Consider the following 24,839-nt stretch of genomic DNA (forward strand, 5'->3'; position numbering starts at 1 on the left):
GAAACGAATGTAGAACAAACATCACGTCTCTGAATTTGTGTGTTTGAGTTTTTGGATTTTCAGGAAACGACATCGCAGGATGACGTGTGCAGACAGAGTCACGTCGGATGACACGTTTCTTCTTTTTGTTTTCTGTTCATCTTTTTACTGAGAGCTAAACCTGGACGACCGTTCACAGGACGAACATCTCGACTGTCAGACAAAGGACCAAAAATGAGGGTCAGAGAGATTTTAGGGTCAAATTCGGAACAAAGAGAAAAACGTGAGGTTTTTACAGTGCGTTTCAGGGTCTGAGGTTATATCTGCTGTTACCACCTCCACCCACCTCCACCCGAATCTCACCAACCAGACATCCATCCACCCCATCATCCATCCATCCTATTCTTAATGTTTTCCCTTCACCCCCTCCCCTCCCCTCCCCCTCCCTCCCTTGTCATGCAGACTTAAATCAGGACGTTGACCTCAGGTGTCAGAGTGTGTTCTGATGCCAGCAGTATATGCTGTGTGTGTGTGTGTTTGCATGCATGGATACACACGCTTGTTTCTGTGTGTCCATGATAAACCCTGCCAGCAGCGAGCCGTGTTACCCACAATCCACTGGGATCTCTGGCTCTACCCAGAGTCCATCTGTGCTCTCTGTGACCGGTCGCTGCAGCTCCAATGTTTCACCTTATCAGTCGGATTTTTCTGCAGCTTCGTTCATGAGTCAGATTCTCGCACTCCTTCCCTCCAGAACCGAGCTCTAACAGATAAATGACACGGTTTAACAGACGCTCAGATGTCTGAGCCTCTTATGAGCACATGAATGCACCATGAGCTTGAGCTGCATCAGAACACAGTTTGGCGTGAGCTGATGAATGAATGAATTTCTACACGGTGAACTAAGCTGTGAACGACACGTCTCCTGTTCAACATGAATCTGATTTTACTGATGATAATCAAAAGTTATTCCTCTGATAAAAAGTCTGAGCTACAAGACGCCTGTGGCAGAAGGAGGAACGTCAACTACAACTCCCAGGGTGCATTTCACAAACCACTGTCCAATCACTGAGCTTCATATTCTGAAGCATACTGTTGAAGATTACACCTTTAAATGAATCACTTTCTCCATCCCTGCACCAAACTACAGAGAGAGAGAGAGAGAGAGAGAGAGAAGAGACAGAATAAAGACGAGTGACATCAATCACACACACACACACACACACACACACACACACTGTCTGTCCTCTTTCTTTATTACTCGTCTATAAATAAACGGTCAGACTGTTGTCGACTTGTTGTTCGCTGCTGAGGAGACGCCAGCGGGACAAATGGAGGAAATAAAGAGACAGAGGAGAAAAGAAAAGAGGGGGGGCTTTTATGGCATCTGGTAATGGACAGATGGGGGAGGGTTGATGGAGGTGAGAGGGGAGGAAGAAGAGCTGAAAGAGGAGAGAGAAAAAGAATAAAAGGGAAAAAGATGGGAGGCGGGAGAGACGGGAGGAGGAGAAGAAACGGGATGGAGGGAAAAGGGAGTGAAGGCAGGAGGATGGCAGACAATGTGACTTCCTGTTGGCTCCTCACACACGATCATTTCATCCTACGGCTCCTCTCGACTTTCTGAATGTCACGGATCAAACTGGGATCATGATGAGAGTCATCGTCACGTGATGGAGCTGCAGTGCTGAGTGTGATCCTGTGGCCAGTGGTCCATCAGCACACTGCAGCCAGAAAATCCCTGTCACCTGAGCAACGCTGTCACCTGGGCAACTCTGTCACCTGTCACCTGGGCAACGCTGTCACCTGGGCAACTCTGTCACCTGAGCAACACTGTCACCTGAGCAACACTGTCACCTGAGCAACTCTGTCATCTGTCACCTGGGCAACTCTGTCACCTGGGCAACTCTGTCACCTGGGCAACTCTGTCACCTGAGCAACGCTGTCACCTGAGCAACTCTGTCATCTGGGCAACTCTGTCACCTGAGCAACGCTGTCACCTGAGCAACTCTGTCATCTGGGCAACTCTGTCACCTGAGCAACGCTGTCACCTGAGCAACGCTGTCACCTGAGCAACACTGTCACCTGAGCAACTCTGTCATCTGTCACCTGGGCAACGCTGTCACCTGGGCAACTCTGTCATCTGGGCAACTCTGTCACCTGAGCAACGCTGTCACCTGAGCAACTCTGTCACCTGAGCAACTCTGTCATCTGGGCAACTCTGTCACCTGAGCAACTCTGTCACCTGAGCAACGCTGTCACCTGAGCAACTCTGTCATCTGGGCAACTCTGTCACCTGAGCAACTCTGTCACCTGAGCAACGCTGTCACCTGAGCAACTCTGTCATCTGGGCAACTCTGTCACCTGAGCAACTCTGTCACCTGAGCAACGCTGTCACCTGAGCAACACTGTCACCTGAGCAACTCTGTCATCTGTCACCTGGGCAACGCTGTCACCTGGGCAACTCTGTCATCTGGGCAACTCTGTCACCTGAGCAACGCTGTCACCTGAGCAACTCTGTCATCTGGGCAACTCTGTCACCTGAGCAACGCTGTCACCTGAGCAACTCTGTCATCTGGGCAACTCTGTCACCTGAGCAACGCTGTCACCTGGGCAACTCTGTCACCTGAGCAACTCTGTCATCTGTCACCTGGGCAACGCTGTCACCTGGGCAACTCTGTCACCTGGGCAACTCTGTCACCTGAGCAACGCTGTCACCTGAGCAACTCTGTCACCTGAGCAACTCTGTCACCTGAGCAACGCTGTCACCTGGGCAACTCTGTCACCTGAGCAACTCTGTCATCTGTCACCTGGGCAACTCTGTCACCTGAGCAACGCTGTCATCTGTCACCTGGGCAACTCTGTCACCTGAGCAACTCTGTCATCTGTCACCTGGGCAACGCTGTCACCTGGGCAACGCTGTCACCCGAGCAACTCTGTCACCCAGGCAACTCTGTCACCCGAGCAACTCTGTCACCCGGGCAACTCTGTCACCCGAGCAACGCTGTCACCTGAAGATGAAGCTCATATAAAACTCTACATGAGTAAACGTGTTTTGCAGGAAACATCCTGTTGCTTTTCATGTTCCTGAACGTTAATCTGAACATTCACCATGTTCAGGTTAATGTTACATGACTGAACGATCACGTGTGTGTGTGTTTACATGATGTTTCACTCACCAGGTGAGTTCAGCACAGGTAGATGTCTGACTTTCATGTGACTGGCTTAGAAAAAACAGAGAGAGGAGCCTGTAGATGTTACGAGGTTTTCATCTGACAATGACTGTGTGCTGCTGTGAGGACACACACACACACACACACACACACGCACACACACTCACACACACACACACACACGCACACACACTCACACACACACACACACACACACACACACACGCACACGCACACACACTCACACACACACACACACACACACACACGCACACACACGCACACACACACACACACACACGCACACTCACACACACACTCACACACACACACACACACACTCACACACACACACACTCACACACACACACAGACACACACTCACACACACACACACACACTCACACACACACACACGCACACACACACACACACTCACACACACACACACACTCACACACACACACAGACACACACTCACACACACACACACACACACGCACACACACACTCAGGACGCCTGCCAGCCGCCACCCAACTAAAAGAAGAAGATTATCTATTGATTCCATGACTCACTGCATCCTGGGAAAACAGTTAGATTACCCAGAGTGCCTCAGTGCTACTGGCTTCTTCATCTCCTCCACTGTTGCCCTGGGGGTGGGGGGTGAGGTGGGAGTGTGAGGGAAGGATGGGAGGGAAGTTTCGGTGGTTTTGGACTGGGTGAACTCAGACCACAGCTGTTAGATGTGTTGTGTGTTAAATTCCTCCAGCAGCACGTCTGACTCAGCTTCAAGTATTGATCAGGTATTGATGAGTTACACCAATAAGAATCAGGGCAGTGTGACACAATCAGAGCCACTCCACCGAGTAAATCTGAGATTTATCTCTCAGTATTCACTCTGACCTGAACTGTGATCACATCTTTTTTTTCTTATTTTGGACGAAAATATTTGTTTGAAATTCAATTAAAAAATATTAAAATTTCATTTTACACAAACTGGACTGATGATCTGCTGTAAGATCTCAGAACCTTCATTAAACCTTCCCACAACACAGCGGCCTCTGGACGCACAACACAGCTGTAAGGGTGAAGTGGTGAGTCTGAGTGCGTCTGTGAGGAAGAGCAAGTAGCTAATTAAGAAGATGAAGCTGTATTGGTTTATTGGCTAACAGGAGAGCTACACACACACACACACACACACACACAGAGTCAGTTAAAACTCTAAACAACACAAATGTCCATCAAAAGCAAAGCACTGAGTCCAGACTCAGACACTCGTCAGGCAGGTAGGAGGAAACTGTCACACCTGGACGATGAAGATAAATCGACCTGCTCCCGCTCTGTGTTTAAAGCTGTGCGTTCAGTACAGCGTTAATGTGGGTGTGTTAGATTCATTCATCTGCGCTTCACTAACTGGGTCACCTGATTCCTCCCTGTACTCACTCAGCCTGTGTGTGTGTCGGCTCAGTGCTGGAGATTTTTTATTCTCATTTCTTAATTTAAAGATTTGAGCTGTGATACCTACGTCAGCGTGGGTCTCTCACCGTGTCACTGTGTTTTACTGAGCCACGACTTCATCTTCCAAAACTCATATTAGTAAAAATCTTATTTCTTAGCTTTTGATGAAAATCTGTTTTTCTGTGAGATGCTGTAAAACTGTAGCAACAAAAAACGAAAGGACAGAATAAAATAAACGTGTTACAGGTGGTCATATGATCACTGACGTTAAATATCTGCACAATAAAATATTAATTTACGGACTCGCTGTGAACAAAATGTCCTTCAAGATCAATTTCCTGTGTTCCTGAAACATTCAGCTGTCCTGATTCCACTTCCTGTTCCCCAGAGACAGGTAACATGTTACTGTGTGTGCGTGCATGTGTGTATGTTCGTGTGCAGGTGATAATGACCTAAATCTGATTTTCTCTCATACATGACACAGATCTGATTTACTTTAATGACAATGTGAACAGAAAGGAATCACACTTCAATTACAACGTGAATCTCAGCGGTGCGGCGTGACCTCAGCAGTGCGGCGTGACCTCAGCGGTGCGGCGTGACCTCAGCAGTGCGGCGTGACCTCAGCGGTGCGGCGTGACCTCAGCAGTGCGGCGTGACCTCAGCGGTGCGGCGTGACCTCAGCGGTGCGGCGTGACCTCACTGTAAACATTTGGGAATTCATGCAGTGACCCACTCTCGTTTTCAGCCTATAGGGAGGAGCCGTGGGCCGAGCTGGGGACCTACTGTATTGGAACGTTCTTGTTGTCTCTCCTGACCGATGTTTTCTCGCTGCGGTCCCAAAAACTACATTACCCATGAGCCTCAGCAGCTGTTGCTATGGAGAAGAATCCATTCAGACCTGTGAAACCAGTCAAGTCCTTCAAAAACAGTCGAGTCGTTCCAAACCAAGTCATTCTCCAACAAGCCAAGTCAAGTTTGGAGCCACTCGCTCTCCGTTCATCCACACGAGTCCAGGCACAGGAGTCCTCGATGAGCTTTGACTCCTCGGACCATTCGAGTTGTCCACGTCTCACAAGAACGTTTGCAGCTGATGCTTTTACTTTAGTGACTCTGAAGAAAACGTCCTCGAGTCGCGTCGTTTTATTTCGCTCACTCGTGTTTGCCTTTGAACTCTGAGCATGAGGTAATGGCGGCACGCAGCTCGGCTTACTGTCAGGCATTAGCTGCAGTAATCTATTTAAAGGAAGGGCACACTCCGGCTGAGAGAGGTGAGGCAGAGTTACTGCTACTTAGCTCAGCCATCCACCGGCCTTTTAATGCCTTAATTCAATTCAATAACTGCCTGTAATGACTTTGGCCCAGGACTATTTATACTGCATTTCCTCCACTGGATCTAATACTGAACCACTACACATCTACAGCTGCACAGCAGCAAGCAGGAAGCCTCAAACACCTGTGTGCTGCCGAGGTGCTCTTCAGCAAGACGCCAAACACTCAGCTCCTCACTCAGTGTCTCTTCCACTGGAAGCCTCAAAGCCGTTTATTTTATATTCATATATTTACACCAGCTGCAACAATATGAACGGCAGAAACATTTCAGATCACCTGACTGACGAGCAGCTGAGCAGATGAAAGAACAACCAGTCGGAGGGCGGGACCAGATCTAACTGGGGCCTGATGGTTCTCCTGTTTGGATGAACCGTCACGACAAACAGTGAACAACAAACAACTGTGTTAGAAAAGTCATGAAACCTGTGGACAACAAGGACATCGCTTTGGTTTCAGAGGAAGCAGATTATGTTTTATTTATGTCTTTAATACAAAGACACTGTCTGCACTGGTGATTAATCCTGGCTTTGTAATGGGAATATTAACGGCAGAGAAGCCTGTCTGTAGCCGTGGCCACACCTCCGGCAGCTGCTCGCTGAGCTCATTGCTTCCACTGCACGAGAACAACGTCCCCTCAGATCGTCTCTTATCTGGACAGTGGTGTCCGGCTGTAAAACCAGTTTAGGTCAAAGTTTGGATCCTCGTGATGGATACGACTGAAACATCATCAGAGTCTGTTTAACACTGATGTAATGCAGTTTCATCCTGAGCCGCGGGAACGACCTGCGAATCAGCATCAGCATCACCGCCTCGCCTACGTTTCCCATCAGCCCTCAGCCACATGGAAACAGAGACGAGGACGAACCTGGCCCGCGTTCAACACACTGAAAACCATCCCGCAAATAACTCGTCCGGCCGCTGATTGATTAAAAGCAGCTGCTGACTGATTGGTTGAACTGATGAATTAATATTCGGATGTTGGATGAATAAAATAAATCAGGCTGAGAGGACGAAGAGAGGAGGAGGGTGTTTGCTGCTGTTACGAGGCTGCTCACTGAGCTGTGGAGGGGGGAGGGGTCCATCTATAATACATGAGCGCACACACAGATAAAGCACACACACACACACACTGATCAAATACACACACAAAAGAGGCCAGGGACGATTTCAGGGCCATTAAATCGAGATGCTGCCATAAATCACATGACGACCCTCCTACTGACCAATCTGCCCACACACACACACACACACACACACTTCTATCAGCAGGTCCTGCCTGTTCAATATTACATACGTGTGGATTTTTTTCTTATGTTGTGCACTTGAGCTTTTTTTCACCTGTTTCATCAGTTTAATTATATTTGTTTTGTTTTTTTTTACTTATTTAAAATAAAATTTTTTCTGTTAGAATGTTTGTTTACATCCGAACACGGAGCTGTCAGATATAAACATCACGATGAAGCAGAGCAGCAGAGAATGTATGAGCACAGAATCACGTCAGGATGTGAAAGTGACCTCCTGTGTGCCAGCACAAATGGTGGGTTTGCCCTTGACTTGGCTCAAAGATGGCCACTGGCACCCCACACACACACACACACACACACACACACACACACACACACACACACACACACACACACAGACCTTCAGACTATCGAGCTAGCTATCATTAGCATCAAGCCCACAGCCAAAAACATATTTTCAGAGCAAACAACTTCTTCCAAGCAGCTACAGAATTTTCTGTCATGTACATGTTTCATATTCAGACTGTATGAAGATAAACTGGATAAACTCATGTTACTAGTAATTTCCACAAATGTGCAAAAAAAAAAGCAAACAAACTAAAAAAACAACAAAAAAATTGAACATCACAAAATCTGTGAGCAGCTTTAATTTGAAAGGTCCAAACCACAGGAAGTGTCAGACTGTTGCCATCCAGGCGCCACTGAAAGAAACGAGATGAATCAGCCGGCCGTCAGTCTGCAGCAGGTGTGTGTGTGTGTTCTGAGTAAACAGAGTCAAACACACACTTAAGTAAACACACCCACCCACCTGGTGCCTCCAGGTAGACAAAGTAAACCACACCAACTATCACAGACTGAGCACGCTCTGTTCTGGTCTGACACATGTGTGCATGCGTCTGACATGTTCCAGAGGAAGATATCTCAGCATCTGATTGGTCAGATGTCCTTTTCTCTTCCTGCTCTCCAGATGATGAACCTGTTAGACTTTAATGACCCGCTGACCTGTCCTCTGGTGCCACCCTCAGGACAAACTTTACATCTATACAAAAGAAAGAGGCCCCCAGACGTCCAGAGGCCCCCAGATGTCCAGAGGTCCCCAGACATCCAGAGCCCCCAGACGTCCAGAGGCCCCCAGATGTCCAGAGGCCCCCAGATGTCCAGAGGCCCCCAGACATCCAGAGCCCCCAGACGTCCAGAGGCCCCCAGACATCCAGAGCCCCCAGACGTCCAGAGGCCCCCAGATGTCCAGAGGCCCCCGGACGTCCAGAGGCCCCCAGATATCCAGAGGTCCCCAAATACTACATTTAACTGAAAATCACTTTTGAAACGTGTGATTTTATGTCACTTTTTTTCTGTCCAGAGGTCAGAGGTCCTGTGGTCCTGTGGTCCTGTGGTCCTGTGGTCCTCTGGTCCTGTGGTTTGCAGCTCAGACGACTGATGAGTGACGAAAACTGCTCGTCCTGGTTTCAGGTCCTGACCCACAGACAGTCCATGAAGCCTTTAACATTGTCCACAGTCCAAACTGACAGTTCACAGAGACTCAGACAGAGTAACACAGTGCTGGTCTGAGATCTGACCATAAGACAGAACAACTCAAAGGATCGTTCGATGTGTGAGCCTCTGAATTTCAGCCACATCCGAACAGAAACACGCTGACCTCCCGTCTACACGAGCAGTTACACAGTGAACACACGTCACAGACAACACGAGCTCAGCAAACTCGCAGACAGACCCAGATTCAGAGAGTGAAGGTGGGTTAACATGACAAAGCACTGTGCTGCAGCAAGTAACAATGATGCAGCGTTTTCTGCCCCCCCAGGTGAAGTCCTGCTCAGACCGTCATCAGGTACAAACCGGCAAACATCTGTGTCCTCAGACCTTCACCAAGCACGATGAAATCACACAGACCCCATCAACACCCCCCCCCCCCCCCCCCAAATACTCTGAGCTGTTCTATAAATGGGTTTTATTTGAGCCATTGTTACTGCTGAGTAACTTCAGCTGCCACTTAGAATCAGAAAGCTGATTCTAACCTGAGTTACACAGTTTGATCTGCAGCCTGTGATCTGATCGCACAGTTAGCACAGGATTCACACAACGTTCGGTCAGACCCGGAGCTGCTCAGTGCTGAAGCAGCGGAGGAGGAGGAGGAGGAGGAGGAGGGGGTGGAGGCGGCAGCATCACTGTGATGTGGACGATTACATAAAAATATAATTATTACTACTGAGCTGCTGCTGCATGATACAGCAGCATCTGTTACCGGCAGGATTACGTGAGCCGGAGCCGGATTTCACTCCAGTGATCATCCAACATGGCCGACAGGAGAGGAGGGATTCAGCAACACAAAAAATCAAACCAAACATTTTACACATCACGAAACAATAATAGTGTCTGTTTCACACAGAGGATGGACAGAACACATGTCTGCAGAACGAAAGGCTACTGCAGAAGGTGAGCGGATGGAGGGATGATGGAGAGAAGAAATAAGGGATGGTGGAAAGAGGAGAGAAACGGGAGGAGAGGGTGGATGAGAAAAAGACGGCAGATGGATGAGACATGGGTGGATGGGTGAATAAAGGAAGGGAGGGATGAAGGGATGAAGGAAAAAGGACAAAAGAACAGCTAAGAGAAAAAAGATATGGAGAAACGAGATAAAGAAGAAGTAAGGATGAAGGAGTGGATGATGAAACAATGGGAGAAGGATGGGTGGATAAAGGGATGGAGGGAGGATGCAGGAATGATGAAGAAGAGGACAGGAAGACAGCTGAAATAAGAGATGGAAGAAAGAAAAGAAATTTGAAATAATAGATGGAGAGGAAAAGAAAGCATGGAAGAGCTACGGAGGAGTGGATGAGTGGATGAAGGGAGGAGTAAAGGGGAAGGGAAGGGATGGACAATGAGGTAATGACAGGATGATGAAGGGATGGAAGACGTGAGTGTTTCTACTCCAGCACGTCTCAGAGGGAAGAGTCGCACATTCTCAGATCCTGTGAGGGACAGAGGCGGGACTTTCCCATCAATCACCTGACGACCCCTCACATTTATCTGCTGACCCTTTGGAGGGCCCTGACCCTCAGGTTGGGAAACACTGGACTAAACTGCCTCCCTGTACATGAAGTGGCTGAGAGCAGCTGCAACAGGAAAATGCTGCTGAAGCATCGATGACTCAGGATCAATCATGTTCTTTATTATTACGTCAGTCACAGAAGGAAACGCAGGACTTTCCCGTTACTGCAGCGAAGAACCTGAGCTCTTCTTCTTCTTCTTCTTCTTCTGCGACTGAAAAGCAGCTGTGAGGATCAAACCTCAGTGAAACAGGCTGATGAATGAACTCTGATGAACATGAGCGAACCTTCATCTCATCAACTCATCAAACTAACACAGCAGTCAGGTTTCACCACGTTCTCATGTTCTCCATCACGTTCTCCATCACGTTCTCCATGTTTCCATCGTCCCTCAGCAGCAGAGGAGCGACACAAACAAACTTTGTCACACAAACTTCTGATACACAAACCAACTTTTCCAGCTCAAAGCTCAGAAAAGTTTTCACACTTTGACTTTTCTTCAGTTTTTTCTGATCATTTTTTAAACAGAGGTTGAAAATGTGCAGAAAAGGTGGAGGAGAAAGGTGGGGATGGAGGAGAGGAAGAGGATGGAAAGGATGGATGGAACAGAGGGATGGAAATATTAATGAAAGCAGAGAAAGGAGGAGAGATGGAAATGAGATGTGGAAATAAAGGAAGGCTGGAATAAGGAATGGAGTGACGATGAATGGAGGGAGGGATGTGAAGGAGGAGAAAGGAAGAAGTGATGGATAAGGACAGAGGGATGGATGGATGGACAGCAGTGCGGTAAACTCCAGGCGGTGCTGAGGCTGTCACTTTTATAATGCAAATTACCCACACACACACACACACACACACACACACACTCACTCTCTCTCTCTCTCTCTCTCTCACACACACACACACACACACACACACATACACTCTCTCTCTCTCTCTCTCTCTCTCTCTCTCACACACACACACACACACACTCACTCTCTCTCTCTCTCTCTCTCACACACACACACACACACTCACTCTCTCTCTCTCTCACACACACACTCAGCTGCTGATTTATTCAGGTATTATTGATCAGGTTCTGATCAGCCCCCAAAGTCTATATCTGTAAAACACGGAAACAGAAGGAGGGAAAGAAAATGGAGGATCAGAAAAAATAAAATAAGCGTTATTTACATATACAGACAGAGAGACAGACAGAGAGAGACAGAGAGAGAGAGAGACAGATCAGTTCGTCTCTGTCTGAGGCGAACCCGGTTGAACCCGGGTGGCGGCGGCGTGAGGAAGGAGAGCTGCTGCAGAGTTTAAGCAGCTGATGTGAGCCCCCCCGCCCCGCCCCCCGCCCACAGAGGGAGCCCACCACAATCCGCCCAAACCGCCAGCATCAGCACAGAACCATGCGCCGCACCGCGTCTCACCCGGTGCAGAGCCAAACGGCCATAAAATGGGTGAGGCCCCCCCACCCCCCCATCACTCCCCACACCTCCCTCCACTATCATCCGAACCGAAGCGGCAGGAAACACGCGGCAAAGGAGCAGACAGCGCTGCATCCTCCGCTCCGCTCCACCTGCATCCTGATTCATCCATCCAGCTGCGTATCGATCCTGCCCCCCGCCCCCCACCCCCCGCCTGATCGGGACTGATGCTCCCACATTCACGCGGCTCTCTATCAGGGAGGAGGCGCGCGCTGGCTGCAGGATGCGGCCTCGGGAAAAAAAATCACTGCATTTTTGTCCGCGGCTCATTTCAGAGTCAGCTCTCTTCCTCCTCCATCCCCCTCTCCATCAGCTCACCCAGGCACGCATGCATGGACCTGCACGGCCGAATTAGCATGGATGGGAGCGCTTTTATTTTTTTAGCCATCAAACATGCAGCGCTGCATGAAGCAGGGCCTCTGCGTCTAAACCGCCGAGACGCGCTCAAATATCGCTCATTAAAGGCGGAAAATACAGGAAATAAACGTGTCCGGGTGCAACCGTGACCTCCAGCCGGTGTTCGCCTCACCACAAACCAAACATCCGCTCATACTGAGAGGAAAATGAATCAAATGTGAGAGAAAAGCCTCCATTTCAGGCTCCATCCTCAACTCTGCAGCTACTTTCACATCACTCTGTATTCACAGCATGAAGAGCTCACAGCCGCAACACAACCTGCAGCAGACCTCCTCCGCAGAGGCGCAAAACCAGCACAAATGTGGGTTTTCGCTGCCTCCGTCGCCCCGCTCCTCTCCGCACCGCACCGCTCGCCTCCGGATGCGGCGGAGGAGAGGCGGCGAGGCCGTGAAGCCGCGGCAGCCACAGGAGGAGGAAGAGAGGAGGTGGAAACACGGAGGCTGGATGGATGAAAAATAAAGAGGAAATTTTCAGCTTACACTTCGCAGTTCCGCCGTACGGTCCTTCATGGTGTCGCCGCGCCGAGCTGGCTGCTAGACAACGGAGAATCGGCCCTGGTCCGGGAGGGGAGGGGGGGGGGAGATTTCCAACACCGCGTCGTTCGTCGTTTTGCGCTCCGAGATTCCCCAATAAGATTTTTTCGTCCGTTTGTCCTGCTCTTCGTCTTTCTCTTCTTCTTCACTTCCCCTGAAAATTGGAGACAGAGATGGAGGGAGGAACCGCGCGGTGTGACGCGTCTCCGCCTTCTGCTGCTGCTGCTTCTGAAGGATCTTTATCCGCGCGGTGACGGCGCGTTCAAACCCTCCTCTGGGTTTTCTTCTTCGTTTAAATCGTGCCTCTCCGCCGCTCTGGCTCAGACTGGCCCCCCTTTCGGTCCGCGGCTTTCTCCTCTTCCTCCTCGGTGCGGTCGCAGTGTGGCCCCGCAGCGCGCAAAGCAGCAGCAGCCCGGCAGGAAAAGCGACCGAGAGAGAGTGGGGGAGGGAGGGAGAGAAAGAGGAGGAGGGGGGAGGGAGGGAGCGTGGTACTGATGCTGCAGAAAAAGAGAGAGGAGGGAGGGAGGAGGGGGGGGGGGGCGATGCGGAGGGCATGAAGAGGCAGTGCGCAGGCGCCAGATCCCCCCTCCCTCCATCCTCCATCTCTACCTGCTGCTGCCTCTCCCCTCCCCCTCCTCCGCCTCCTCCCCCCAGCCCTGCTCTCCATCACTCACTCTCTCTCTGCAGCAGGGAGGTGTGTTTGGATTCAGGTGGAGGAGGATCAGGAATGTGACACAGTGAGAGGATGTGTTCATGCTCACAGTCCAGAAACTAACCTTTAACCTTTAACCTTTAACCTTTTACATGAAAAATGGAGGCGTGAAACTTTCGAGCGGGTGTGTACATCACGTTCAACACAGGTCAAACACACAAACACAACATCAAAGCAGTTTCCTGCTGCAGCTCTGACGTCCCACACTGATCCTGGACCTGGACCTGGTCCTGGACCTGGATCTGGACCTGGACCTGGTCCTGGACCTGGTCCTGGACCTGGTCCTGGACCTGCAGGAACCAAGTAATACCTTCAGCCTAATCCCGACACACAAGGAGATCTTGTCAAATTCCAAAATAGCTTTAATCTGAAAATACCTCGCTGACTTCCTGTTGGAGACGGCCTGTGCGTGGAGATGCAAGGTTTAGTGAGTGTGTGGTACCAGCCCCCGGGGTCTCCTGCAGGTCGCCTGGACGCCCCCCACCCCCATCATCCCGTCCTCGTCCTCACTGTCCTACTGTTCCCTCCTTTCTCTTGGGCAGACACACGACCATGTGATGATGGAGGGTTTTTTTCCTGCAGGTCTTTGATCTGATCTTGAAGGAAATGAGAGACCTTGTTTCATCAATAATTCAGCAGGTCTGGTCTGTCCTTGTAGGTTTAGCAGGACAGTGAAAAGTCTGAATTATTATCAGGGAACAAACGTCGAGTTTAAACCTTTCTGTGAGATCAAACTTCCTTTTTATTTGATTATTTTTATTCTTTTTAAATAAGGAATAACACACAGGAAGCCTGTGTAAACACCTGAGAACTGGACTGATTAGATTAGATTAGATTAGATTCATTACACATGTACAGGGACGGTAACGAAATGCAGTTTAGCATCGAACCAGAAGTACAAAAGCAGCAAGTGCAGGATGAACAGTATTCACAGCAGAGATATACAATAAACATGATATACAGACAGAATGTACAGTTAAATAAGTATTATGAACATACTATACAGATAGGTTATGAATATATGTGCAGAGAAAAAAGAAGAAAAAATACTATGAACATCATTTACAATGAGTGCTTCACTGACAGAACAGACTGGTGATGCAGGTTGTAGGAAAGTCGAGATGGGTGGGGGTCGTCCGGGGGCAGGGCTGGTGTGGGGGGTGGAGGTGGGGAGTTACAGGGGGGCTGAGGTCAATAAGGAAACAGCTGTGGGGGAAAAGCTGTTCCTGAGTCCACTGGTTGTTGTGCGGAGGCTCCTGAAGCGCCTCCTGGAGGGCAGGAGGTTAAACAGACCTGAGAATGTTGCGAGCTCGTCGCAGACAGCGTTTCCTCTGGACATCCTCAGTGGAGGGAAGTGGAGTTCCTGTTATGCGCTGGGCGGTTTTCACCACCCGCTGCAGCACCTTTCGGTCAGCGACTGAACAGTTCCCATACCAGACTGTGATACAGCTGGTCAGGGTGCACAGCACCACACACAGACCGGCAGAGGACAGGTGATTCTTGTTGCTGGTGAGACCAATCACCTGGTGCCATCTGCAGGCTTGATAATGGTGTTGGATCCATTTACAGGCCTGCGGTGATGGGTGGAGAGGGAGTGGAGGAGCGGGCTCAGCACACAGCCCTGTGGTACGCCGGTGCTGAGTGTGGTGGAGGTGGAGCAGGTGTGGCCTGACCTGCCAGGCTGAGGTCTGTTGGTCAGTCCGTAATCCAGTTAGACCAAGATGGCGGCGCGTGTGCAGCGCGGGGCTCAGCGTCTCCCCAGTTTCTGTAAAACTGCAGTAGTTTTCCTGCTCATCTCGGGTCTGTTCGTACGGAACAGCTGCTCTGGAGCTTTTGGACATCAACCTACGCTCCTCCGACTCACCCCCGAGATCTCCAGAACACCCGAGTCTACGCACTCTAACCAGCCGGGCGGAAGAGCTCGCAGGCGGCGTCGATATCGTAAACAGAGACGGGGAAAGCGCGGAGGGCTAAGAGCTAAGCTAAAAACAACACCGCGCCGGCTCTCTCTACCCAGCGCTTTCCTCGCTGATGTGCGGTCACTGGTGAACAGACTGGACGAGATACGACTCCGCATCAACAGCAGTAAGAGACTTTTGGACTGAAATGTCACGGTTTTCACAGAAACATGGCTACACAGCGGCATACCCGACAATGCTACTGAGCTAGCCGGACAACACACACTCTGGGCGGATAGAACGGCAGATGACTCCGGTAAGGCCAGAGGCGGAGGACCGTGCATTTATGTAAACAAAGCTTGGTGTACGAACTCTGTCATCACTGGGAGACACTGCTCAGCTCACCTGGAGTTTCTCATGGTAAAGTGTAGACCTAATGATAAACACCTGGACAAACTCCTGTGAGTAAATTCTTGGCTCTTTCTTCAGGTGACTGAAGGCCGATTTTGTCTGAATGTGGACGTTAAAGTTTAGGTCTGAGTCCAGGACTACACCCAGATTCCAGGGGCTGAGGTCTGTAACGTTAGTGACTGAAGCTGAGCTCTGACTTTTAGTCTTTGGCTCCAGTTTGATCTTTGCTCGTCAGTCACCCGGGGAAATCACTCTGAGTCTGTGTCGTCTGCAGCATGCTGCTCAGATGTTTAGTCCTCTGTAATCTGAGCTGTGGTGAAACACCTGTGAAACACCTGTCTCCCTCCGACCCTCATCCTCTCTCCTCTCTGAATGCTTGTGCTCTTGTTGCAGTTCTGACATAATCAGTGTTTTAAAGTGCAGTTCACACAAACAGCAGCTGTAACACTTCCTGCCAGCAGATGGCACTAGCGTGTAAACTGCAGCAGTTCTTATTTTTCTGGCCTGTAGGTGGCGTAAGTTCAAACTGCAGCTCTGAACTTTGTTCATTTTCATGTCATCAGAATCCTCCAATGATCAGTCTACTGTAAAAAAATGAGTGGCTGATGTTTTAACCACTTGTGATAAAGTTGAGTGTGTGTGTGTGTTTTACTGTTTCCTACGAACATCAGCAGTGAATAACTGACTGTTTACTGCTGCCTGTGTGTGTGTGTGTGTGTGTGTGTGCGTGTGTAGGTGTTACATCGTCAGCAGTGTGTGCTGAAGTGTTACGGTTAAACCACAAAGTCAGTTTTTTGCTGCTGGACAAACACACTGAGTCTTCGCTGTGTTTAATCAGCTGTGAGTCGAGCCACCGTCTCCAGCCTCAGCTCTGATGCTCAGCGTGTGTTTAAACTCATGTTTCAACCAGTTGATCTGTGTCAGTATGTTGAGACGCGGGCGGAGGATGTGATCATGGCCCATCTCAGCGTAACCTATGTCACACTTGGATCATAGGAAATGCTCAAATCAGAAAGGTACTAAAGTCCAGTACTGGAGTAAATGTACTCAGTTACTTTCCACTGCTGCCTGTCAGCAGAAGCTTCAGCACTAATGTGATGATCACAGCATGAAACGCTGCTCCAGTGATCACAGAAGCACTGTAAGTAAAGTAAATTGTGCTTAATGTGAAAGAAACAGAATTGATGCATGTTCCAAACGTTTGTTTATCCGACCTGTTGGACAGAGATGAACCTCTGTCCGAACCTAACCTGATGTGAAGCTGTGAGATTAGCTCTGACTGACGTCTTGATGAAATCTTCTGCACTTAGACACATTTCAGAATGTTTTATTGGTGTATGTGTCCGCAGACAGCAGATAATGAGACACTGTAAAGCCAACAAGCATGAAGACAGATGGAGGGGACAGACAGCAACTTAGCTTCAAACATCTACAACAGAAAATCTGTCAAATCGAAAACGCTACAGCAGAAAATCATCGCACGAAAAATCAAAGCAGGGAGCTGTCGTGAGCGCCGTCGGTCTCCTGAGGTGACCGTCCTGAGTCCCACTGGTCCTCCCGGTCCTCCCTCATGTATCCCTTGATGCCCTCGTAGCTTGGCGAGGCAGCGTACTGCTCACACAGCGACCCCTGCAGGCTGGGCGCACACACTGCAGACAGCTGGACGAACAGCGTGCCGTGTTTCAGCTGGAACGACTTCTTGACGTTGCGGCCCATCGTGGGGATGACCTTCACCCTCCCCAACAGGTCGTCGTCCCAAACGCTGTCTCGGTCCCAGACCTCGAAAATGACAGGTCTGAGGAGGAAACACATGAACATCAGTCTTTTCTTCTTCTCAGAACATTACAAAGGTTTACAGGTACAAAGTTAAAGTTGGGTCAATTTAAAATTCTCCACATATTTATTTTAGTCCCTGAACTGCATCAGACCGATGTTTAGTTTAATCTGATATTATCTCAGATCAGAGTAGATGAGCAGATTTGGGATTTAACCAGCAGACTCACATTCTGTGCCGAAGGTTGACGGTTTCAAACCGGATGAGGTAGTTCCACTGGGGGAAGTCGTTGTTCCAGATCACCGGTGTTCTGGCTCCTTGTTTGTTGTAGAAAACTTTAACATATCCGTCCGTCTTGGAGAAGTAGTCTCCCCACAGTCCCTGGGCTCGGACCACCGTCACGTTCAGCCGGGCCACGCCGGTCTCAGCGGGGCAGCAGTTGGAGTCGACCATGCGGTGTCCTTTGCACTGACACGCGCAGTTCGTGTTCTGGTTGCCGATCTTGCAGCTGGCAGGGCAGTTGAGCGGCTTGGCACTTTTGCGGATGTAGTCACTGATGGCATCTCGTAGGGTGTTCATCAGGATGGGGTTATGTGGCACCTACAGAACAAACAGAGTTTATGATGAGTGAAGGTGTCTTTCTGTCTGTAGACCTGTAAGACAGAAACGATGAGAAATAAGCTTCTCAGCCTAATTTGTACTTAGTTTGCTCCTCACCAGCAAGTGCAGGGGGGCAATCTGGTAGGACACCACACCTGGGACCCTCCTCAAGGAACTGAGCCACTTCTTGTACGCCTCAACACCATTGGGGGTGAAGAGGATGTCCCCCACATCCCCATCTCCTCCCAGAACCTCAGTGGTCCGGTCTGTGAAGGCCTGGCTGAAGGTTGCCCCGGTTTTGAGACTTTTGCTCTTGTTGTGGCAGAACTCGCTGCTGGCTTTGGCAGTCACGCCCTTAATGGTGGCGCTGGCCTCGACGGACAGACAGTTGCTGACACTGTGGACGGACAGCTTGCTCATGGCGGCCTCGCAGGTCCGGATGGCTGTAATGGAGTGCACTCGACCCCCGAGGTCAACCCTGCGGATGAAGTGGGTCCCGTAGACGGCGATGAACTGTTGGAAGGCTGTGGTGTTCTTGTGGTCGTAGGTGGAGGGAAGGTTCTTCAGGGAAACCTCAAACTCTTTGCTCAGCGGGGGGCGGGAGTGAAGACGGAAGCTGAGGGCAAAGGAACAAGGAGAGTATTTGGACTTTTCTTCATTGTACTGTTGTCAACTATGATCCTGACTCGAGGCCTCGTGTAATTTTTGAAACAGGGCTTGGAAATTGTGTCTGCCACAGAAAAGTGGGGATGATCCATTTATATTTGTTATTGATTAACTGAACAGTTTGATACAGTCTGTTCAGTTTTCTGAATGAGACCCCAGGAGCTCGTTCTCGAGCCCAGCAGTGATTGTCCCGAGCGTCCTCTCAGTACTCACCTGTAGTATTTGCATTTGAAATCGTGGGTAGTGAAGGAGAACTTGTCTTTCCTGCTGTGGCTCTCTGCAAACCGCGATGAGGTGGAGTGAGATCCTCCGACTGCGAACCCCGCGAGTCCAGCGACACTGAGGCCCACCTGAGTCACATCACAACAGGTAAACAGTCCCACCTTATAACACCCACAGCCTCACAGTTTATTACAGCCCACAGACCTTATTCTCACTGAGGAATGAAAAGAGCTAAAACAACAGTGACCTGGTTCCTCATCAAACACTGAAGATCAGCTGTGTTTGATTCACCTGCGCCTCAGTCTTATTTCATCACATGACTTTATTATGTTGTAGCTTTTCCTTCCGTAGCTGCGTCTGATAAAGGTGCGTTTGTTTTCTACTCCAGCGAACCTGTAATGAGCTGCACATTTCTGAACTTGTCTTTATTTCAGGTCACACACTGACATGATGATAAATCCCTGTAGTGAGGCTGTGACTGGGCTCCGCTCTGTTTGTTTGTTAATGAGAGAATCTACAACATGCAACATACACACTATATTCATGAGCTGTGATTGGACAGGACAGTTTGCACAGGGGGCATCATGTGACACATGGAGCGCTGGGGTCCCGCTCCTGTTCTTTGTAGCTCTGTAAAAACGAAATGATTCATGAACACCTCCCACCTTCCAGCTGACACCGAGAGATGAGCTCGTGTCTTTCATCACCGACTGGCTCGACTCGAATATCTTACTGCTCAGACTACGCCGGCAGTGCACCTGAGGACAGAGAGGATGCTGGGTAAGGCTGTTCACCTCAACGTGGACATTTTCCACTACAGTAACAATCCATGGCTTAACCATCTCACAAGCAGAAGCACGGTCTTTGTTATTAATGTTGACGGATGTGTTGTTTCACTGACCTTGATCCTCCAGTCCAGGACCGAGACCGGGAGCTTCTGGGTCTGTTTGAGCAGAAAGCACAGGAAGCAGTTTGTGGAGTTAGTCATCTTTGAATCACACAGAGGTAATGTCAGTCTATTTACGTCCTCTTCATAGAGACAGAGAGAGACATGGACTCCACACAATGTTGTCCAGCTCTGCTCTGATTGGTCCAGCCGGAGAACAGGACATCACTTCCTGCTTCGGGATGGTTTTCAGGCAAAGGCTGATGAAGATGGATGAAGACGCTGGCGTCTGTCCTCTGACCATCACCTGTTGAAGTATTTAGAGCCGTCCACTGACTGAGAAACACCTGTTTACCTGGTTGAGGAGGTGGTTGAAGCACACGGTGCAGTTGCCCTGAGCTCCTCCGACCATGTAGCTCTTGAAGTCGACCACGCTGGCTCCGCTGGTCTTCATCCTCACCACATCGAAACCTTCACCGACCAGGTTGTGACCCGGTACGAAGGGAGCCTGCTGACACTCAGTGAAGGAGCTGGTCTGACAACCCAGAGAGGGAGGGGGGGGCAGGAGGAGGAGGAGGAGAAGGAGGAGGGCGGAGGGGGAGGGGCAGGGGGAGGGGGGCATCATGGAGCTGAAAGGAAAAAGGCAAAGACACAGGACAGTGTGTGACGAACTGTTTCCGAAGAGAGAAGGAAAACTTTTTCCTTCCACTGACATGAGAACCGAAGGAGCCGAGGTCCATCTACAAGAACCTGAACGTTTGATGATGAAATAATTAGTCCAAAGATGATGATGTTATATGTCGTTTTCTTCAGGTTTGAATTATTCACCGAGGTTTTTCTGATTGTATCTAACAAATATTTCTGTTTCGTGTTTGTCGTGTGTGTGTGTGCGTGCGTGCGTGCTCGTGCATGTGCATGCGTGTGTTTGCGTGTAGGCCTGGCCGTGTTCACCTGTTCCCTCTTCAGCCTGTTCTCTGCCTGTTGTTCCTGGGCTCTGTGTCCCAGGTCCCAGGTGCCAGGACCGGTCTCGTACGTTTGACTTATGTTGGCTTTTGTCCTGATTTTAACTTTCATAACTTTATTTAAATTGTTTTTTTGGTCACGTCGAACCTTTGATCCGACCTCTTCCCTCTAACCTTCCAGAGATAAATCTGATGTTAATGTGAGGTTAAAACAGTTTGGAGTGGCGTTCAGTGACCTGTGAAGCTTCGGATCAGTGGCTGATGAGACTGAGCGAGCGTCGCTCACAGTAACTGCTCGTACGTTACGACTGAACAGCCAGAAACCAGCCATCAGCTGATCAGTTCATTGGTCAGCTGACAGGTTAGCTTTGATAATGACTGTTTGATAGCGGGAACATTTATCCGATTTTTAATAAGATGTTTGAACACGTTTATGTTTGTTAATTATCTGATGCACAGAAAAAAAAAGATGCAAGTGAGCCTGGGGTTTTCGTGGCCCCTGAGAAGGGGCCCACCTCTGCTCTCGCTCAGAACTGTGGATCAAGCTTTGAAGCCTCACAAAGGTTTTAAAGTTTTCCTACCTTCAGAGAGGTGTCGGTGATGTAGAGCCGTGGACGGGCCGACGAGGTCTGGATGAGCCGACGGGGACGGAGGTCGACGGGAGAATGATGAAGAGTCCTGAGCAGCACAGTGTGATGTGTGATGATGAAGAGCCTCTGTGGTTCCTTTAAAAACACTTAGTAAGACATTGTCCTTTCTGTCTCTGTCTCAGTGTGTGATCACACCTCAGCTGCAGCTTGTGTCTCGTCTTTAACCAACACGCCCCAAAAAAGGTGCTGACAGGTCCACAAAAATTTTACCAGAAAAATTTGAAATATTTGTGATTTTTTGAGAGTAAAGTTTAACTGTTACGAGAAGGATGAGGAGAAAATATTTCACAGTTTGAAAAACATGATGTCGGTGAAATATTTGAACAGCAGAGTTGTGATATGAGAAAAAACGTTGGTACATTTTTAGAATGAAGTCACAACATGTGAAGTCGTTTTATTTTGACAGTAAAGTCAAAGTGTTGAGAGAAAAAGGCTGCTCACATGGTCACATGATCAGACTCATCACATGTTTCCCGCTCTTCTCTTCCTGCTAAAGACACGTTTGCTTTCATCTGGTTTCATTTCACTTTCCTAAACTCTCTGACAATAAGTGTGTGTGTGTCTGTGTGCGTGTGTGCGTGTGTGTGTGTGTCTGTGTGTGTCTGTGTGTGTGTGTCTGTGTGTGTCTGTGTGTGTGTGTGTGCGTGCGTGTGTCTGTGTCTTCGTGTGCGTGCGTGTGTCTGTGTGTCTCTGTGTGTGTGTCTGTGTGTGTGTGTCTGTGTGTGCGTGTGTGTGTCTGTGTGTGTGTGTCTGTGTGTGTCTGTGTGCGTGTGTGTGTGTCTGTGTGTGTCTGTGTGCGTGTGTGTGTGTCTGTGTGTGTCTGTGTGTGTGTGTCTGTGTATGTCTGTGTGTCTGTGTGTGTCTGTGTGTGTGTGTCTGTGTGTGTCTGTGTGCGTGTGTGTGTGTCTGTGTGTGTCTGTGTGTGTGTGTCTGTGTGTGTCTGTGTGCGTGTGTGTGTGTCTGTGTGTGTCTGTGTGTGTCTGTGTGCGTGTGCGTGTGTCTGTGTGTGTCTGTGTGTGTGTGTCTGTGTATGTCTGTGTGCGTGTGTGTGTGTCTGTGTGTGCGTGCGTGTGCAGGAAGCTGTGTTGTGTTCAGACTCAGCAGGAAAGTCGTAGTGGAAGTGACAGAGTTGTCATGACTCTGAGACTCTGAGTCCTGCATCAGGAGGATGGACTGTACGTGTTAACAGGACAGAACGATGTCCCCTGTGAGTCTCATGCTGTCACATATTAAATGAATGGATTATTATTGTTGTTGTTTTTGTTGTGGTCAAACTTCATCTTCAGCCATTTTACACTGAACTGAGCCTGATGGCTGTTTTGATTACGGATCAATCTGCAGGTACTGAAACAGCTTTTCTCCTCAAACAGTTTCATGTTCATGAGAAAAATAAGTGAAATAGAAAAGAAAATATAAAATATAATGAAAGAAAAACAAAGTTGAACAAAGTAATAAATAAACATTTAGTTAAAACAAACACACGACACTTCTGTAATAATCCTCAGTGAACTGAACTAAGAAATTCTTCTCTCCCTCTCTTCATCCTCTCCATCATTTTGTTTTTGTTTCTTTCCATCTTTCATGTGCTTCCATCCATCAGTCGTTCACTATTTTCTTTTGCCTCTCTGCATCACCATCTTTCACATTTAGTTTTTCTTCTCCCTCTCTTCATCCCTCCATCCTTCCATCCCTCCTCTCTCTGTTGTCTCTTCCTCCCCCTGCAGGTCGCCTCTCATACTGCAGCTGATGGAGATTTTCACCTTGGACCAAGGTTGAAGGGCAGGAAGGAAATGTGTGTGTGTGTGTGTGTGTGTGTGTGTGTGTAAATTGTGTTTATGTTTATGAGCCATTTGGTGCATAATGCAGGATTTTCTCATTTAATTTAAAGGTTTTCTTTTTCTGTCTGCACACACACACACACACATTAACAAACACACACACACACACCCCTTCCTCTGCAGAACTGCACCTGTCTCCGTTGTCCCCTGGTCTCTGGACATGTTGAATTTCTGGTCTTATTTGCAGGACGTCTGAGACATTCATCTCTATTCATTTATGCAAATCTCCTCTTCCTTTTGTCAAAGTCCAGAAAATCTCCTCGTCCGTCCGTCTCTCCTCGTCCCTTCCTTCCTCTCACGGGTCTCTCTGTGCACCACGTCTTTTTGTGGACACTTAAATCCTGCTCGGTCCTCTGACCTGATCTGTCTGCTGAGTTTAACACAGAAAACTCAAACGGCCTCTCTGCCTCCTCCTGCTCACAGCTTCCACTGACTGATCCACAGGACCAGTTAGAGCGGTGGTCCAGTCCAGTTCTGACGCTCTCCCAGTTCAGGGAAGCTGCAGCAGACAGAGAGGTGAGTTGGACCTGCTGTCTGTGGAAGGAAACAGTTTGTCTGTGTTGATGCATCAGCCCGTTAATAATCCATAAATCCTCTTTTTTATTAAGTTCAAGCCTCCAAAGAAAAACAATTTCCTGTCGGAGTCGGTCAGTAGACGTCCAGCTGTGACAGCTGTGTTTCATCTCCTCTGCTATGTAACCCTACGTGTCTTTAAAGGCCTCGATGTTCCTGCAGGTGTGACTGCAGGTGAGTCAGGTACAGACATGCTCTCTCTGCCTGCAGACGCTGGTGCAGGGGCTAAGTGAACCCGGTTGATCTGAAACACAGACCGTCAGCGCGGCGGTGAGTCCACGTCAGCAGCACGTCTCCTCCCAGCTCCACAGACTCACACTGAGTCTTTCACTCACATTTTACTGAGAATAGGTTCACAGGTGTAAAGCTGTGTGACCGTGAACCTGCTCTCCACTGTCACAGTCCTGATCTTTGTCCATGTGTTCATGTGTTCACGGTGTGGTATCTGCATCCTGTCTGGTTTCAGCGGTGACTCACTGAGACTCACCTGTTCACCTGACTTTATAACCACGACGTGCTCTGACAGTGTCACCACACAGCAGCCTCACGCATGCAGCTGCTCACTGACGTTTTTATCAAACATAACAGTGCCTTTGTCAGGGACTATTTTCAGCTGCGGATGAATCCACGTTTGGTCCCCGAGTGAAAATTTCCAGCATGGAATTAAATAATATGAAAAATACAGAATATCACAAAACGTCTGCTGCAAAACCACGAGTGAAGTTTTGTCTGCACAGCTTTTGTGGCGCGGTCTCACCTGCTTTGTGTGACCTGTTCACAGTGTGCGGAGCCTCGGTGTCACGCGTGAAGCTGGAGGAGTTCTTCCTGAGGAGGAGAAACTGGGGATGGAGCTGTCAGATTCGTGTTTCCCACATGCTGCTGTTTTTAGCTCTGGGCTTCACACTGTCACTTTCACACGTTCACACACCTGAGAGCTGCTCTCAGTGTTCATGTTAAAACACTCAGTTTACTG

The 24,839-nt window shown here is 49.1% G+C and overlaps 1 protein-coding gene across 1 annotated transcript; it reads right to left on the minus strand.

The window, feature by feature from the left end:
* Positions 1-17,006: 17,006 nt before the first annotated feature.
* Positions 17,007-21,537, minus strand: prf1.3 (perforin 1.3). Its single transcript, XM_041062407.1, has 8 exons — positions 21,387-21,537; positions 20,199-20,472; positions 19,859-19,900; positions 19,623-19,715; positions 18,949-19,085; positions 18,187-18,685; positions 17,699-18,069; positions 17,007-17,490 (listed from the first exon to the last, which is right to left on the minus strand). Exons 2-8 carry the CDS (start codon positions 20,466-20,468, stop codon positions 17,184-17,186), a joined length of 1,719 nt encoding a protein of 572 aa, XP_040918341.1. The 5' UTR covers positions 20,469-20,472; positions 21,387-21,537; the 3' UTR covers positions 17,007-17,183.
* Between the last annotated feature and the right edge of the window lie 3,302 nt (positions 21,538-24,839).

Source organism: Toxotes jaculatrix, chromosome 18 (assembly GCF_017976425.1).
Source record: "Toxotes jaculatrix isolate fToxJac2 chromosome 18, fToxJac2.pri, whole genome shotgun sequence".
Taxonomy (NCBI): Eukaryota; Metazoa; Chordata; class Actinopteri; family Toxotidae; genus Toxotes; species Toxotes jaculatrix.

What these genes read in the sequence shown, in the direction of transcription:
- prf1.3 (XM_041062407.1), bottom strand. Translation starts at nt 20,468, where the DNA reads ATGATGCCCCCCTCCCCCTGCCCCTCCCCCTCCGCCCTCCTCCTTCTC. An exon ending in TCCTGGACTGGAGGATCAAG is followed by an intron (nt 19,716 to 19,858) that starts GTCAGTGAAACA and finishes CTCTGTCCTCAG; the next exon opens with GTGCACTGCCGGCGTAGTCT. An exon ending in CTCTCGGTGTCAGCTGGAAG is followed by an intron (nt 19,086 to 19,622) that starts GTGGGAGGTGTT and finishes GATGTGACTCAG; the next exon opens with GTGGGCCTCAGTGTCGCTGG.